General features: G+C 36.3%; 1 protein-coding gene across 16 annotated transcripts in view; it reads right to left on the reverse strand.

Moving 5' to 3' along the window:
- Positions 1–19,231, reverse strand: part of ZMYND11 (zinc finger MYND-type containing 11) — a 141,053-nt gene that overhangs the window by 18,564 nt on the left and 103,258 nt on the right. For 13 of the 16 annotated variants that reach the window (XM_054591607.1, XM_054591603.1, XM_054591614.1 and 10 more), the window contains 6 exons: positions 9,130–9,207; positions 8,579–8,671; positions 6,335–6,422; positions 5,739–5,794; positions 4,581–4,658; positions 3,589–3,707 (listed from right to left, as the gene is read on the reverse strand). In XM_054591607.1, the coding sequence (XP_054447582.1) occupies positions 3,589–3,707; positions 4,581–4,658; positions 5,739–5,794; positions 6,335–6,422; positions 8,579–8,671; positions 9,130–9,207 (512 nt within the window). The remainder of the gene's footprint in view (positions 1–3,588; positions 3,708–4,580; positions 4,659–5,738; positions 5,795–6,334; positions 6,423–8,578; positions 8,672–9,129; positions 9,208–19,231) is intronic. The other 3 variants (XM_054591615.1, XM_054591611.1, XM_054591609.1) reach the window with 1 other exon arrangement.

Here is a 19,231-nt window from a genome sequence, read left to right on the forward strand (position 1 = left end):
GGTTTTTAGAGGTTTCTCTTATGAACAGTGCTGACTACCTGGAACAAACTCCTGAACTACGAGAAGATTTTGCCCTAAACTTATCTCTTTATCCCTTGGATATAAGAAAATTGATGTCTATCTTTTCTTGATGTGGGAATTAATCTTCAATGTAGTTCATATTACATTCCTATTTTTTTAAAAAAAGATTTTATTTATTTTTTAGAGAGAGGAGAAGGGAGAAGGAGGCAGAGAAACATTGATATGAGAAAAATTGATGCAAGAAAGAAACATCGATCAGTTGCTTCTTGAATGCACCCTGACCAGGGACTGAACCTGCAACCCAGGCATGTGCCCTAACCAGGAATAGAACTGGCAACCTTTTGCTTTCTGGGACAACACCCAACCAACTGAGCCACAATGGTTGGGCCCTATCCTCTTTTAATCCAATACATTATTGTAGGTAATCAGATTTCAGTTTTAAACAGTATCAGTGGGTATACAATCTAATCTACAAAAAATAAAAACCAAAATAGCAAATAAACACTTCACAATTTAAAGTGTTTAATAAACAGACGTATAATCTAACTTGGCTGAATCTATATATCTGTCAAATCTGAATGCTCTGAATATATGCAGAATGACTCAGGGACCTGATGGCAAATGAACTCAAATCGTTCTATTTTTTTCTTGACAGTACCTGGTTTCCTGCCATCTCCTTCTGGCTGGGCCATCCTACCCCTCCAGCTACTTGCAGCAGAAAGAGTTAGACTTGTTGACACAAATACCTATCAGCTACTTTTTTTCCCCCCCTGGCAGGCAAAGCCTCGCAAATCCTACCATAACCCCACTCGCACTCAGAGAGATCAGTCACCTTTCTCCCTGGAATCTTACAACGTGCTCAGGGTCAAAGGGATGGAGCTGCACATTCTGGGTGTACAGAAGGGACTAGTCTGAAACCATTTATTTAATTTTTTTTCTCCTACCTACATGTAAAAATATGATAAACTGGCAAAAGAATATTTATTGGTGGTGACTGCTGCATAGCAATGTGAGTGTATTTAATACCACTGAATGTACACTTAAAAATGTTTGATACTAAAACAAACAATATTAATGAAAATTTGCAGCTGGTGGCCCTTACCATCTCTTCTTGGTGTGTTACATGCTGCTTAAATAATTAAAACTCATGATTATAATGTTTATAAAGTTTGTTTTTCAGTAAATCAAATATTCTAACATGGTAGAGTATAATGTTTAAGGTACTCCCTCATCAATCCTTCACTTCAAATATCTTATTGGTCATACTGTTACCAGGAAAGGAAAAAGACAACCTGATAGTAAAATTGCAAAGCTTTTATTTTCTAAATAAACACCCAACCTGTCCCAACCAAGTCCCATCTGTCCAGAACTTTTTAGATAAAATCTTCCAAGAAGTAATTTTCTGGCAAAACAACAACAACAAAAACCTCTGGAAATGTAATTTTGTTTTAATTCTCTCTTCAGATAACAAACTTACTCTAAGGACTCAAGTAGATTAGCTCAAATTTTCTTTTAAAATATTTTCTGCATATTATACTAAATGACAAAGACAAATTAACTCATATTATTAATAAACTATCACTCACAGTTAAAGATACTATAAAGCTGTTTGAAAACTAATATAAAAAAATTACGGTTAAAAATTCTGACGGTTATTCTAACTTAGCAGTATGGTCTTAAAAATAACTGAGTACTTGTTTTTTCTTAGTTAACTGTGTTTCATTTAGTGAAATTTAAAAATATTGAATCAAATTTTTTCTCTGTAGTTTGCACATTTATATTATACTGCTAAAACCTTTACTACATATTTGCCACATACCAGGCTCTATGCTTAGGACTCATACATAAAAATTTCTTTAAACCTTACAAACTCTTACAAGCTACATACTATTGAGGCCCCCATTTTACAAATGATGAAACAAGGCTCAGAGAGACTAAATAACTTGTCCAAGACTAGAGTAGTAAATAATGGTTCAAGGACACCAATCTAACCACTCGACCTTCCTTGGTATCAATTTAGAGATTTCTACAGATCAGTAGTTCTACATAGAGACTGCCCTTAAGTCACTTATGAAAGGTGCACTGCTTCCCTGTCTGTTCTGATGGGAAACTGAAACAAACTGAATATAATGTCCTGGGCATGAAACATTAAGGACCATTTAAAGGACCCATGGACAAGGGGCAGGGGATGGGGTGGGGGGGGGGAACAGTATGTGTGGGAGGCAGGGAAGAGCAATGGGGGGAAAATGGGGATGACTGTAACTGAGTAAAAATAAAAATTTTTTTTAAATTACCACTTAATAATCATCCAATTAAAACATTCATTTTGTATTGAGGTATTATTATTTAGCTAATGGTTCTTGCTAGGAAAGCAGTACCAGCTAAGTGTGTTTCTATGGAAGAACAAAAACTACTCTTTTTGGAAATTTACACTTCACAGGTTTCTTAAAACTAAACTATTTATATGAAGACTAGGTAAAAATTCACTATGGAGAGGAATAAAGTCCCTTGTTCTGTAGCTTTTCTTACAGTAATAACAATTATACAAAATACTTATCCTCCAGGCATGACAAGTGACAAGACACTTCATGGATTGTAAAATTTAAATCCTTGTACAGTGTGAGATATAGATCATGCAACTGACTTTTGAGAGTGTTCCCCTTTAATTTAGTATCTGTGTTAAATGAACCCCCCACCCCAAATTTCATATTAATTGCATTTCCTATTATGGCCTATTTAGTTAAGACTCAATCTCTCAGTCCTATGAAGTGAATACTTGAATTCACTTTTAGAATCAATGCTATTATGACACATCATTTAGAACAGTATTTTAGACTTTCTAATTTTCAATGTGCAGTAAAATTTAAGGCCTTAATATCACAATAAAGAAGATAGCTATAATTCTGTAGTATAATTTAGCATTTTTTTGTGAAATACCTGACTATGCAAAAATAATTTTAGAGTAACAAAGAATTTGTACCCTTAGGGTACATATATTATTATATTATGAAAATATACATTTTTAAGCTTTGCTGTATAAATGTCCCTAGCAATAGAAACATTAAAATCTAGACTGGAAACAATGTCTGGCAGTTCTATGCATGTTAATTCTTATGCACACAAGGTATTCATATACATTAGCTCACAAGACTGACACTCTCTTCTCTCCTGAGTTGGTTATGGTTTTTTAACAGAGCCTTGAAAAGATGGCTGAAAAACCCCTAATACCATTACAATACTATAAAATTGACACATCTTGAGAACCCTTCCCCTCCACTGCCATCAGGATTCAGTCTGAGCACTAACATGCATTTGACTTCAACAGTGTCAGTTACTGAACTGTCATGCTTAGTAAACAATATCTGAAATAGGCTTAAAAACACAATTAATAGAAATGTCACTATTAGTTGCCTAGTTCAGATATGTACTGACTTGTTTCTTTAATTTAGAAAAAATTTCATGCTGTTTCTGATGAAGCAGCTACCAGACACCGATAGCAGCCAGACTGGGTCTCAAGAATGCCCCAGAAGCTCCAGCTATGACTGCTGTACATGGGATCATGATTACCTTTGATGGTGGTGACCGAAGAAGCGGACGTCGACCTGATTGTCCTCTTTCTGCATGACTTTGGCTGGCCAGAATCCAAAACCTTTCATTTTAGCCCAAACCAGTTCATGATTAGGTATCTGGAATAAAATGTTTTACCCTGTCATATTACTTTCAAAGTATTAAATACAAATCTATCATTAATACTGAACTATTTAGTCAAGTATAACTCATTATTTTGAAATATTTCTAACTCCTAACTAAAAAGAGCTCCCTCCACCCCCGCCTGGGATTGACTGATTTTGCCTCCTAGAAAAACATCGAAAATTAAAATTTGTATTGCAGTAGGAATATGGATCTTCATTTCTGAGAAGAAATAGGAAAAATACTTGCTTAACAGCCTGTAGCATTATGGAATAAGGCAGTAGGAGCAAAAAGAAAGGCCTTACTGTGTTTCATGAGGCCGTTAGAAATGGGAGAATTTTAGGCCCTGATTCAAACCTATCTAATGAGAGATCCAAATTTTAATAACACTTTCAAGTGACTGAGAAGCACAGAAACCTCTCGAAGGTTGGCTGCTTTCAGGTGGCCTTTGGCGATACACCTGTGCTTTTGGGGCCCTCAGAACATTCATGGAATTCTTGACAGCACCCTTCCTAATATTATGTCATTTGAGGGGAAAGTATATATCTATAAACATATATAAAGCCCTAGATTTCTTGTGAAAGAATGAGAGGAAAAGCAAAAAATATATGTTTTATGTTATACTACACTATACTATATTATGGGACTCAATATTTATTCTTAAGTTCCTCATTTTAAAGTCAGAAATGGAACAATCACAAGTTGTTTTTCCCTTGTCTCAGTTTTTATACTCATTAAAACCAAATGTACTATGATATAAAGAAACATATTTAGGAAGGATCATAATCTTTAAGCAAACTGGAAATAAACTTCTTTCTAGCATCATACACTTAAGAGGTAACAAACAAAAATTACAAAATGTCACATACACAAGGATAGCAGAACCAATTGTCAGGACGAGCATTTGACAAATAGAAGCAGTTCTTGCAAAGCTGTAGCTCATCCAGCTGAAAAAAGAAAAGCCACTATTTTAGCCTGCATAAAATATACATGTGTATTAAACTATATACACTTGAGACAGTAAGTTAACATCCTCATCCATGTACACAAATGTCCTTGAATCTTGTTTTTAAGCTTTAGTTTTCAGTAACAGTGGAAAAGCCTTCCACTTTCCGGTTCAAATCACCCCCACATTCATGGATTGCACTTAAAAAAGAAAAATTCCTTACTAGGCCTGGCATGTCTGACCTCTGCTTTCCAGCCTCACTGGTGCCTTTGACTATTTAGCGCTTGGATTAAAGCAATTTCCTCAGAAAGTTCTTCATCCACCATATAAAATATCTACTACCAGTAACAGCAGTCCACACTTCCCTCATTCTCCATTTTAGTCCCTGTTTTCTTTCATAACTTTTTTTTACAACTTATAAAGATATTTCATCTGCTTTTTTTGAGTCTCCCCCTTCAGAATACAGCTCCATGAGGAGAAAGCCAGTACCTTGATCACCATTTCATTTCTCCTAATGTACTGCATAGCACTTAGTAGACACTCAATAAATATTTGCTAAATGAAATTTTAAAGTCAAATTTGAAATGAATTCAAGAAACAAAACTTTTATGTAATTTTTGCAAAGACAATATTGTTATAGGTGAATGTTTCAAATAAAGAAGACCACACACAGGAAAACCTTCCCAAAATATGTATTTCATTTATTGTATAAATATGAACTTTGTTGGGGTTTTTTTTTTTTGCCTATGTAGTATCTTTCATTCAAAGAGGGTAACATTTGTTGAGTGTCTGCCCCATACAAAGCATGTAAATGCATCACTTAACTAATCCTTAAGGGCAGTTAAAAAAGAGCAAAGTTTCATTGTAGAAGTTACTTAGTAACTAAATCTCCCAGGATATCTCTGAGAATAGCCTGCCAGAATTTTCCTCCTCTATTTGTGTTATTTCCCATGTATACCAAATATGTTACATAAAATTATAGTTCAAGGAAATGGCAGAATTAAACTATATTTAAAATGAGTGGAAATCTGAAATAAATTTGGAAAATAGTGAAAGTTTAATTACTAGACATGGACAGTACCTCATGACAGGTGTCTTTATACAGCATCCTTGCTATGTCAGCTTGCTCACTGTCTGCTATAATTAAAGACAGATATCTATTACTAGTGATCTGGAAACACAAGACTATCAAAATTAATATACTCATTTTCTTGGAGTTTGACAAATGTGGACATATACCATTTAAACCAAAATGTGTATTTTAAATGAAGTTCAGACAACAAAATAAAATTGTACAGGCAGCTTTAATTTCACATCCAACATAATGCCAATTCTCTAGGTATAGAGCGGCCTTTCTTTATCTTCAAATGATAGGGTATTGGTGGGGAAATGACCAGAATTAATCACAGTGCTTATAAGAAGTATCTCAACTAAGTTTATAAATTTATAGACAAAACTATATAAAGTAATACCTCCATCATTTAGTATACTAGTGCTTTGCTTCTGGATACTTCCATAAGCTATAACTACATTACCAAATATTTTTAAGACTAAACCATAACTATTATTTACAGGTCATTAAAATATTAATTTTTAATGCTTTATAAAAGATATTTCTCAACATAGAATGTAAATGGTATGGAAAAAATGCAAAAGCAAGAACAAAAAATATTCAACCTCCATAGAAAATCACTGTGTTGTGGAGAAGCAGCTGAGCATCAGCTTTGAACTCTTCATAACTTCGGTATTTCCCTTCATTTACTTTCTGCAGCGGTCAAAAACAAAATGGCAAAAGAGTTACTAGTGAAAATATTTGTCTGTGTTATGCTAATATGGTTAGAGTATAGGACACAGCAGAATTTTCCAGAATGACATATGGCTACTCCTTGGCCCCCCAGTATTGATGGACCATGTGTAAGAGAAACCCACAACTTCATGTGCAGTTAGAACGTGACAGGATGGTAAAGTGTGGCAGGTCTGATCTACTGCAGCCACCACTGTCCTCTGTATTAATTTACTAGAGTGAACTTGGGAGTCTGAACATTTCATTCCTTAGCAATGATGAAAGCTACTGCTTAGCTTTGTAAACAGTGAAAGCTTTGGCCAGTGTTGGGTTGATGAGACCCTATCTACATACTTCCCAATTTTATAACACAAGACATTAAAGATTGGGGGGTGGGAGGTGGGAAAGAACTGTTAGCCTCTGTCACAGTTTAACATAAATAAGAAGACATGTTTATAATTGTGAATTGAGACTAGGTACTAACTTATAAATAATTAAAAAATAAAAGCAAAGATGTTCTTTTAGGCAGAGGAAATGCCAGGGTTTCTCCTACATTAGAGTGGTATATGTCAAGGATTTCTATCATTGAATTCTTTGTAGCTGTGCCTTTAGCTGCCAAAGAAAATGATTATGGAGGAAATTTAAGGAGTTTCTGGAGGAAGACAAAATTTTTACAAGGAGGTATGACTAAGTTAACTTGACAGCAAGAAGGCATTTTCTTGTCCTGGTGATGTTTTTAGCAAATAGTTTTGAAAACTGCTTGGCCTTTAAATGCTTAAAATGGTAAGGCTTTTAAAGAATAATTAAGAACGCACCTTTCTGTTAAAATTCTCCAAGACCAAATTCAGTTGCCCTTTTTATAGGAAGGTGCTTGCCCATTCCCAAGCTGTAGGTATCTGCCTCCTTTCCATCACGTAGGGCCACAGGGCTTATTCACAAATACTGAATTTCTAATTGTATTGGGCTCCAGTATGCGCAGGCATTGGCACTGTCTGGAGAGCTCCAGGTGGCCCAATATACACCCAGGGGGAGGGCAACTGCACCTTTGTAACCTGTGAGGTATGCACCTCATGGCTTGCATTTTTGTCTAAGTTGTAAGTTCCTTGAAACATAAAAATCATGCCTTCCTCTACTTTCCCTATGGGCTTTTGCTCATGACCATCACTTGCCAAGCACAGGACCAAGACACCATCCACCCATCTGGTGTTCTCTGTGGAGAAAACAGGATCAGACTGGGGATCTGGGAAGGTGCCATGCATGGGTAGGGACAGGGACAGGAAGGGAAGCAGGGTTCATTCTTTAGAGGCTTCGGAGTTTAGGAAAAGAGGTTATACCTGAGGCTATGAAATCTGTCAGTAGTAGGTAAATTTTAAATTATTTATTTTTATTCCAGCATTTGCCAGCCACTTTTAGGGAACAACCTTCATTTACCCTTTACTTCCACTGAAATAATATACCTTCAGTCTTTCTCATCTGCTAAGGGGATTAGGAAACTTTTAAGATAATTTCAAATAAGCTATTTTAATTTCCTATAAGCTATTATGGCCAACCATATGATTTTAAAATTTCAAAATGACACATAAGGGACAGAATTAGTAATTCAGCAACCCCAACTGTAAAAATGTCTTAAGTGTTATATGGGATTATATTGTAATCAATAGTTAAATATAAATAAACCTAACAATTCTCAACTAGCATTGGTGATTTTTATTCAAGTTCATTTCATTGTTTCCCAAGACTCTAGATCAGTTCTACGTGCTGATTTTTCCTTGAAACTCCCAAGTGCTACTGCTAAAACAGGGAATCTGTGTCCAGATGTGAATTCTCTAAACCTGAAATTTGAAATTGACCAGACTACCATCCATTTGCTTTAACCAACAAGTATCAAGAATCTACAGGTTGCTTAACACCAAACCTTTTAAAAGGTGACACCCAGTCTGCACTAGAGTGAGCACACAAAATTTAAAACAGCAGCCATGCACACATGGTGGCCATGCCTGGCCAGTCTCACTAAGAGACAAGGTAGGCACATCCTTGTCAAGAAGGAATGGCAACCAGAATCACCGTGGGCTGCGAGTATCTCAGTCACCTGGGAGCCACGGAATGAATATGAAGCAAGACAGAAGGCTGGGCTTTACCTCTTGTATGGTGGGGACGTCGACCGCTGAGTGCACCAGCCTCCGGTACATTGGGTGCTTGCTGTCCTTTCCCTTTTTATTAAGGTCTATAGCCTGAAAGGTCATTGGATACATCAATTTTAAATGTGGCTAAAGAGAGATTAGGTAAACATCAATTTCTAAACAAGTACTTTAGAACCTAATGGAAAAATGTATACGCACTATATACAGTTTAACAAAGCATTTCTTAAGGTTTTGATAGAAGTTATTTTGGAAAGTTCCATTTCATTTTCAACACTATCCATGAAAATGTTCGTTAAGATAAATGAATTTTAAAAATGTAAATGTTTCTAATCTAATGCAGCTAAAAAATGTCTCTCCTAAAACACACACACAATCTAAAAGCCTACTGTAGAACTATTCACTATACAAAAAAAATATGTCAGCAATGGTTCCCGCCCTTCAGGCTACTCTACACATATTTGTTACTTGTCAGTCATTAACTTTTAAAGAGTGAACCAGACTGAAATCTAACTGGGAGACTCACAAAGACCACAGGGGGCGGGACTCACCCTCTCCTTCATGCGAGAGACAATGAACCTCAGGTATGTGCTCATTTCTTGTTTGTTTGTATTTTTCTTCTTGATGCTCTGTTAAAAACAGAAAAGGTCAGATATAAAATCTGATCATTTATGTCTATATTCATGTAAAAAGAGTTCTATACATAAAGGGTATATTCTGCAAAGATTTCACTAAAAGATGCACTACTTCCAACATATTTACTACAAAGAAATCTTTGAAATTTGCATATCAAAAATATTTACTGAACCTAGAATTGAAAAATATTACATTGTACTTGAAATAATACCTTAGAGAATAATGCATTCGTTTCTTTATATTTTGAAACTTAAACCAGTTTTCAGATGAAAAGAAATGACAATAATAATGATAACAAATAATGACATAATGTAGAATCACTCGTTTACACACAGAAAAAAATCAATGGCTGAAGTCCTTTATGTACATTAAAAATTCACACTAGAGAATGGTGAATTTCAAAACACTATTCTTCAATTAAACATGTTATTAAAAGTCTGTGTCACTTATGTGCAGTGCAGCAGCACACAACTACATATCTATTTTAAAGTGCTATTGATCTATTCAGTAATAACTCCAATTTCTATTACTCTGGCCTAACGCTTATGCTAATTAGGTTCTCCGATTTCTCTCTCAGAAAATCTAATGTCATATGAAGGGAAGGGAGGAAAAAAAACAGGATTCTACCTCTTATGTCCTTTCCACACTACTGGACAGATGCTTTAACTTTTTCAGGCCACTAGATTATTATTCCCAAACAAACTTTATATGCAGAAAGTCATCTTAATATGCTGTACACAATGAAAGACAAGACATTTCTCGTGTAACTCAGAAGTCTTAGCCAGAGCTGAGGCAAACTGATTATACACACAATATCAAAATACTTGAATAAAAAGCAGAAAAACATTTTCTTAGCTGGAGACTATTTCACAGATTTCACATTTAAAGTGACTTGCTCCTGCCACTTCTTGCCTGGATTCTTTGGTCACGCACAGACACAGTCAATGGTTCCCTCCTTACCCAGCTTTCTGTTATGACCCATGCACACAGCTTCTAAATTTATGCCAATTACAAAGCAGTTCTTCTCAACCCTGGCCATACCCAAAGACACCAGTAGAACTTCTTAAAATGCAGTTGGGCTTCAAGTCTGCAAATGTGAGTTGGAATTTCTATGGAAACCCTGTGCTTGTTCACTTATCTATTTAATTCCTCAGGTGGTTGTTGCACATGGCTAAGACCAAGCACCAAGGGTATAGGTGTAGAGTTTTAAAGGCAATGACATTTCTTGGACCCCAGGCTTGTAATTTTTGGAGGAAGGGGGCTTTGATGTGGCTTGTGTATTCTCATTTTTAACAAGATCTCCAGTGATTCTCATGCACACAAACATGTGAGAACTATTAATTAGCCCCCTTCTGTAAGCCAGAGCACATCAGAGAAACAAGTTCTATTCCTGCATTCTGCAAATCACACCGGGGTGTAGAGGGAGTTCTCAGTGGATGTGAAGCCTAATCAGCAATTCACTTTTGGACAAATATTTTTGCAAAATGGTCATCCTCCCATGCACCACTTTTTATACTAAACAGTTTGACAAACTTTTGGATATAGGGAAGAGAAAAAAAAAAGAAAGAAGGCCAAGAAGGCTGCTTTTTCTCTCACCTCTTGAAAAACCTACTTTCCTTTAAAAGACAACAAATGCTTCCAACTAAATGCTCTATCATGCCAAATATTCTGGGTACAGCACTAAAAAGGCTAATTCCAAATACCAATTTGGTCATTAATTTATAAGTTTGTATAAATTCAAATATAACATCAGGTTAGAAATCTTGTGATACTATCTCTGGGGGCATGGTTCTTAAAATAGAGAACATATTTAGGGGAAATATACAACAACCACTTTATGTAGTACTAAAATAAAATGTTCTCTAAATATCGTCTGCAGTCACCTGAGCAGTGATGTTGGGGATGGGAACCTCACAGCATCTATCTTGACACAGTCCTCAGGCTGCTGTGTATGCCTCAGATATGCAGGAATGTTTTTCTCCTTTCGTGCTCTGAACATCAACCTATAAAGTACTTCACTGTTAGTAGGAATCTAACCTCTTTTGTTTTTAGAACCTTAGAAAATAAAGCAATTCAACATTTCTCTAGGGGCAAAACTGATGCAGTGCTAGAATCAGAATATCAGGATAGTCAAAGCATCCAACTATGCTCATTCTTCTTTGAAAACACTTTGATACAGTAAGAGAAACTCTATTTTACTTTGCTTAAGTTTAGGTAACCTATGCACTAAATTGTTCCTGTTTAAATAAAGGTCCATGGCAAGTTCCCACTTCCTTGCCACAGAGAATCTACACAAAACATGGGTGTCACATCTCTCAAAATGCTTCACTTTGGTTTCACCTGTTTAAACATTCTTAAATGAATTGCTAAATTAGTGTAACCATGTGCAGCAACATTTCTTTCTTGTTGGGAAGACTACAAATGCAGTATTCTGACTGGGGCCCTAATTTCACAAAATCATATGATAAATATAGGATGATCATCTCATTTTGTATCATGTTTAAATTTGCTTCAAGTTGCTAGAGTATTTCTTTTCTACCATGCACAATTAAAAGTAGTGATATGAGGTTGGAAAATGACTATTTCAAACAAAATGTAAAAGGACATAATAGGGAGACAGTAGACTTCCATGGCTATATAGATATGACCTACCCCATCCTTCACAGCTCCACTTCCCTCAAAATATAACTCTAGGAGGTGTTCTACCCCATTTAATAAAGTGCTACTCAGACTTCAATATCAATGCTGATCAATTGTGGTTGTGCATTAGAACCACCCAGGGAAACCTTTAAAAATCACCAATATCCACTTATACAAAATTCTAAAACTGGCACAATGTATCTGTGATTGAAAGTAACGAGAACAATGACTGTCTGGGGGAAGGAGGAGTCAATGGTCACATTCTCTCCTTGGGTGCACAAGTGTGTACGCATTTATCCGTTCATCAAACAATACATTCAAGACTTGTGCAAACCCCTGCAAAGTAAATTTAAAAAAAAAAAAAAAAAGAAAGAAAAGGCCTGACAATGTCAGGGTGCCACCCCAGAGAGTCTGATAATGGTGCTTGGAGAGAGGCCTGGGCACTTGCCATGGCAACACCCCAGGTGTTTCTAACATGCAACCCTGACTGAGAACCACTGCCTGGCATTATTAAAGAGGCTATACACTCAAACAGGTGCAGTGGTAAAATTGTAACCATGGCTGCTATACTGAGATGTGTCAAGCGTAATCTTAAAAAGTTCTTTTTAAAGTGATGCCAGATCTAGTTACTTCTCCATCCACTTGCTCACACAAATAAATCTGTTTTAACTCTTTGTTCATTCTTTGCAAGTACTGTAGTAGGAGCTTCAATGATTTGGGCTGAAATCACCCAAATTTAGTGGGCAAGGATCCACCAAAAGGAGTTTCACAGACAAAATAACATTATTTTGTTGAAAGCTTCCACTACTTGTTTAGTTCCTACTGTTGCCCAATATATCTTATCTGGTGACAAATAGGGTATTCTACTGCAAGCTAGGAGAACTGACATGCATACAAACACTTGTGTTGCCCTGGGGCTTGGAGCTCTGTGCCTGGACCTTGTGTGGGTCATGGCATGCCCAGGAGGCTGAAAGGAGCCTGCTTCTCAAACCCGTGGGCCCAGGAGCTAAGGACCCTGAACCGATGCAAAACTACTCCCAAAAATTTGTAAGGACAAAACATTTGCTGTAAGATGCTTTCACATTTGTCAATCCTTTGGCCTTTCTTTCTGACAGTTTTCCATTACAATTTGGAGATTTAGTATTTCACACAGGAAATCAACAAAAGCATTGCAACTTCTGTCCCAGAGCTGCACTCAAAGACTTCTGGGGATTTCTTAGGTAATATGTTGTGAGCTGCCTTATGAGACATTCACAGCAGAGTGTCTAAGTTGGCACCTGTCAGCCAAACCAAGGCACTTGGCTTGACAAAAAGCCTCTCTGATTAAAAGAAAGTAAAGGGTTAGCTTTTAAGGTAAATATTGGGTTGACCAAAAAGTTCATTTAGTTTTTCCGTTTGATGGCTCTAGTAGTGCTTAGTTGTCTTTAACTTCATTCAAAACAGTTTTGTTAGATTGCATTATGACAGCCGTCATATAAATGTGCATTTAAAAAAACAATCAAAATTGGTGAATCTTTGTGCAGCCATTTTAATATTGGAGACGGAACAAAATACACAACATTTCAGTGTATTATGCTTTATTATTTCAGAAAAGGTAAAAATGCAGCAGAAACTCAAAAAAAAGATTTGTGCAGTATATGGACACAGTGCTGTGACTGATCGAACATATCAGAAGTAGTTTGCAAAGTTTCTTGGTACTACTGACATTCTGGCCAAATAATTCATTGCTATGGCACTGTCTTATGCATTGGAAGATGTTTAGCAGCACCCCTGGCCTTTACCCACTAGAAGCCAATAGCAGGAGATAGCCGACATACTCAAATATCCAAATCAATGAAATTATTGGTGAAGATAAAAAATGTGTCCTTTATTTTTATGGAAAAAACTAAACAGACTTTTTGGCCAACCCAATACTATTCTGTTTGTAACATAACTAAGCAGATAGCCCTTGGTCAGTTCAGAAAACATAAAAGTAATGCTGAGTAATATCTGCAGTTTATTTCAGATCCAATCCTTTCTCGGGCCCTTTTGAAGAACTGTACCTTACTCTCTACTTGTAGACCTCAGGACTCATCAGTAAAGGCTTCTCTGTAACAGTGTGCAGCTCAGAATCCATCCTACTAAAAGTCCAGTAAAGTTCTGGTAACTGTTCATATTACCCAGGAGTGATTTGGGTCAACATCTGTAAATTATCAAGAGACAAAACTTTCCATTCCATGGCCAAAGTTGTGGAAACCATTTTAAAATGACAATAATCACATAAGCTGAAGCTGAGTTACAAATGTACGTTAAGACATTCACTGAAGTGTGATGCTCTTAAGTACATTACAGACAACAGAGGGGCTGCTTTCCTCTAAGGGGAAAAAAACAAAACATAAAATTTTGAACATCTTCCTGAGTAAGGGATTCTTAAGCCAGTTACAAACAATTGCTAGCATATAGCAAATCAGATGTGTCTAGTTAGATACAACAGACAAACATGAATAAAGTGTCACATTCAGCGACTTAAAATGTTTCTGGCTGGAAGAACGTACAAGCAACTTTGATCCACATCTGATCATTGATTACAATGTCCAAGCATCATTATTTGAAAGGACACTCAGGATTAAATGGTGTGAAATTTTCAATGTTCCCCAGAAACCCTACTTTAAATTATAGGAATATATTTTAGCAGAGAATGAACTTGTGGAAGTATCACACCAAATATTCAAAAGAGAGAAAAAAAAGGTACAAAATCAGAAACGAGGTGTCTTCTACTTAGATAATGAATTGGTGCTGCTGGAATTCAAATTCAGGTTTCCAAGTCTGTGACTAAAGAAAGACAAAGGCCTCACATTTTGGGGGGGGTTCTCAATATCCAGAATGTTTTTCAGCAGTGGGCTCACCACGGTTGGCAAACTTTCTATATGGTAGCAAATATTCTAGGTTTTGAGGACATACAGTTGGGGTGTGTCTTAACTACTCAACTGCCATAGTAGAGAGGAAGCAGTCATAAATAATGAAGACATTCCATGAGTGTGAAGTTCTAACAAAACTTGTGGAAACTAAAAGTGGAATTTCTTACAATTTTCACATCACAAAATATTATTCTTCTTTTGGGTTTTCTTCAACCATTTAAAAATGTAAATCCCATTCTTGGCTTAAGAGCAGTACAAAAACAGATGGAAGGCTTGATTTAGCCCATGGGCCGTAGTTTGCCAACTCTTTAATAGATTTAAGTTCTGGAAAACAGGGTCCATAATAGCTTAGTTCATTGTTCTTTTGCCAGGCCCTTGTACACTATCTAGCACATATAACTGCTAGGTGCATTGAACTCAGGACAATCATTACTAACCAACTTCACTGCCTACCAGAAACAATACTCCATTTACCAGTTGTTTAACTCGACAATACAAGATTCATTCAAAATGAGAAACAGTTAATCACACATCCAAGATGTGTTGGCATATTCTGACCACTATAAACTACTTTGTTTACTTCTGGGTGTGAACCATCCCATTGCTTCTTGACATCTAAATATCCCTGTTGGCCTCCAACAACTAAAGACTCATTTAAATGTTAATAAGCTCACAAATCAGAGGCACTTGTTGAGAAGCAGATTCCTGAGCTTCAGCCCAGAGTCACTGTTCTAAACAAGCACATCAGGTGATTCTGGTACAGGGCCCCTGGACATTAGTGGAGAAGCACTAGTCTGCATCTAAATTACTTGCATTGTTTGAGGAAGCAAAAAACTCCAAGCTCTCTTCTATAACTCTCTGTAATCACAGGAAAAAAAAACAACCCACAATACATTTTATCTGCAAGTGAACTGCCTATGTTGTTACTGAAATCAGAGGCTCTAAAGTATTCTCTATGATCATTTGTAGTGACTACATAGAAAGGAATCAAAGTAGTCATCAGACCCCAAAGTTTGAGACTTTAACAGGAGAGCTGTTCTGGTGGGAGTGGCCCAAAATGCTGCCATTTCTGCTCCCATATCACTGGTACCTTAGTAGCCCTATCAATGACTATCATATTCTGGGATAATTTTCTAAAAATATACTACATTCATTCTTTTTCACCCTCAGGACTAACACAATGAAATTAATTCTCCATTAAGCCAAAAGATCAGAACATATCACCTATTGCCAGTTTTAATGGTGGAAAATGTCACTTACTCACTTCTGTATGTGAGGTGCACTACACATTTAACCATGGGGATTCCCTCTAACTCCATCGTCAATGTCCACAACCAATCAGCAAGTCATCTGCACTTGAGTTTCTGGCAACGTTTTTTGTTTTGTTTTGTTTTTAACTCAAGTTAAAGAAAAGTAAATATAGGTTTTTAAACCTCTTTTAAGCTGTCACCAATATGTCTTCTTACACACAGCTACAAGTTGGAACTCCAAGGATAATGCAAACCACTAAGAGTGTCTTGAGGTGGATACTTGGAGCATGCTAGCAAACTGCAGCTCCACTCACAGCCCCTGGCTCCTACTGTGTAGACGTTGGCCTTGCAGACCCACTAATGCATAGTGTTTCTACATCTGTTCACCCAGATTTACAAACAGCACTAAATGCTACTCCAGCTCTATCAGTCTTTATTAATTTTTACAAAGTCAGCTCTTTGTGCTGATTGAGGTCAGTAAGTTATGACTAATTTCAGATGATATAATCAGCTTTCAGCTTTGTAGCAGTCTAGGATGACTTATGAACTGTTAAAGAGTCTCTAACTCCACAGGCCACAAAACCAACTGGTATTGTAAAAATATGCAGCATTTCTAAATCTACTACATCCACACACTGACAAAAAATTGCTAAAATATTAGCTAAAAAGAGAGAAGTGTTTTCATGCATGTCAGAAATTTTATCATTCAACATTAAAATACACTTTGGAGGGTAACTTTAAGCTCCTTTATGGCACATTATATGGACTAGAGAACAGAAAAGACAATTCCGAGAAACTTTATGGAACCAGATTTTCTATCTAATTGTTCCTCACCTTTTACACAATACTAATTTTTAAAGAAAGAACAAGATTCAAAAGGCAGAGACAATGCATTCCTCAATGGAGTAAACCTTTCCAGTCTTTTCTGAAAATAAGTTATCTGTGTTTTCAGGTCAAGGAATGAGTATTATTTGTTCTCTGTTCACAGAGGTTGATACCAGCCAATGGGAATACTGTCTGCTCACCTGTCCACACCTTCCCCTCTCATCTCACGCATTTGCAGACAGTAAGAGTGGGGACCCCAAAAAACCCCGGAACTTATGTATTAAAAATTGTATATTTATTCTTACATGTTTAAACTTCAGTCACCTTCAAAGTACTCTCCATCTGATGCACTACACCTATGGAGACTTTTTTCCCACTGCTCAAGAACAGTTTTGAACATGTCAACTTTGATGCCTGTTAGTGTTTCTGCTGTTTTTTGTTTTACTTCAGCAAAAAGTTTGCCTTTGAGGACTTTTTTCATCAGGGGCAACAACAACAACAACAAACCTGTCTCTTGGGGCGAGATCAAATGAACAGGAGGCTGGGGCACCAGCATCACGCTGTTTTTGGCCAGACACTGAACACTCAACAGGGTGTGGGCAGGTGTGCTCATAAATCACCCATCATGAAAGGGGCAAACGTGTTGAAAGAGTCTTCAGAAAAATTCACTGAAGCTGAATGCAGCCCCTCACAACAATTCCAGCTAGTACACTAGTACAGATGGGTTTCTAGAACACTCAACTATCAGGAGAAGCCTGTACTACAAGAGGCCCACCCTCTAGAAGATAACTCCAGTTTTGCGGGGGGTCTCCCCCTTATAAAAGGACACTGCCCTTTGTACTATTTTCAGTTCATCAATATTGGAAACACTAAATGAGCTTTCTATTTATCTAGATTAAGTTGTAAGCATCCTGATAAAAAACCCAGACCAACTATTATATCCTTAACCCCTTAAAATTAAAAGTCAAAGATAAAATTTGATTAAGATTCTAAACAAGCCACCAAACACATATATCATGAAGACAAAATATACCACTACCCAAAATATTTCCCAGTCATATCCAAGCCTTTCTGACCATACATCAGTTAATTCATCATAGGAAGGCAATGAGAAAACATGGGCATTTTTTTCCCTTTCTTGTTTGGGTCCAGATAGTTTTATAAAGAGATTAGATAACAGTATGTGGGGTTTTACAGTTTCATATCTTGGATTCAATTTTTTAAACCCTTTGACCTTATCAATGTTCCCATTACTTTTTCCTCTATTCAGGCAGGTGATGAATAGTAATGCTGCATTATCAAGTACTTGATTTAGACAAGATCTGACAAATTAATTTTATACTTTGTTAGTAAAAAGATGATTTGATTCAGCTGACTTTAAATTTTTTTAAGTAGTTAATGTTCATTCAGTCAATATTGTGATTGTCCATCGATTTAAAAAAGAAAAAAATACAACCCCTCCCCCAAAACATGGCTTCTACTTCTATTTTACTTAAAAATCAAATCTCCATTCCCAATTTGTTAATATCTATCTTGAAGGTAAAGGTACTTTTAGGGTGAAAATATTAATAAACTTCCCATATTAACAAAGGAAGACTGACCAGATAGAACAGTTACAGTTTCATAGTAAATAAACAATAAAGAATTTATGTTCAAAATATTTTCATTTAGCATTTTGTCTCATTTCATTCTGAACAGTAAAATAGCATTCTCTTGACTTCGAATCTTAAAAAATTATACTGCCTACATATCCCAAAGAATGATAAATCAATTCAGAAGTAAATTTCTATCTCCAGTTTCAAGAAATAGCTTTCATGACTTTTTCTTTAGCTACCTGAACAAGAAAAAGTCAGAGTGCAAATGGCTCAAAATATAACTTTACCCAGAACTAAGTTACCATGGACAAGTCAGTATGTATATCCACTTGATAAAACCCTAGGTGACCTCCTAATGGGAATTTAGTCTTGGTTTGATTTTAATAGACCAGTTCAATTCCTTCATTTTCAGTATCTGCCTGTGAGGGGTCAGGGGGCTGGGGTGGGGAGGAAGTATAGTATCTGGGGCTTAACCTACCATTTAAAAGATAATTTGAAATGCCTCCTATAGACTTCTTTCTGTAATTATTAAGTTTCCTGTAAAACATTTTAAAGAGAAGCTGCAGTGGGGAACATTAGTTCTAGTTAATGTGAATAGTTCTAGTTAATGTGAATAGTTCTAGTTAATGTGAAAGTACCACTAAGGGGCGCTCTTCCTCAGATCATCAGAGATTCAGGAACTTCAAAATTGAGAGAGCTTTTTGGATTAGATGTAGGACCACATTTTTTAAAATTATTAATAAAATTCTCCCACATAGATTCTTCATTTCCTTTATCTACATTCTCTTGTGTTTATCAATTTTATTAATG

Source organism: Pteronotus mesoamericanus, unplaced genomic scaffold (assembly GCF_021234165.1).
Source record: "Pteronotus mesoamericanus isolate MK-2021 breed Mesoamerican mustached bat unplaced genomic scaffold, CSHL_Meso_final scaffold_232, whole genome shotgun sequence".
NCBI lineage: Eukaryota > Metazoa > Chordata > Mammalia > Chiroptera > Mormoopidae > Pteronotus > Pteronotus mesoamericanus.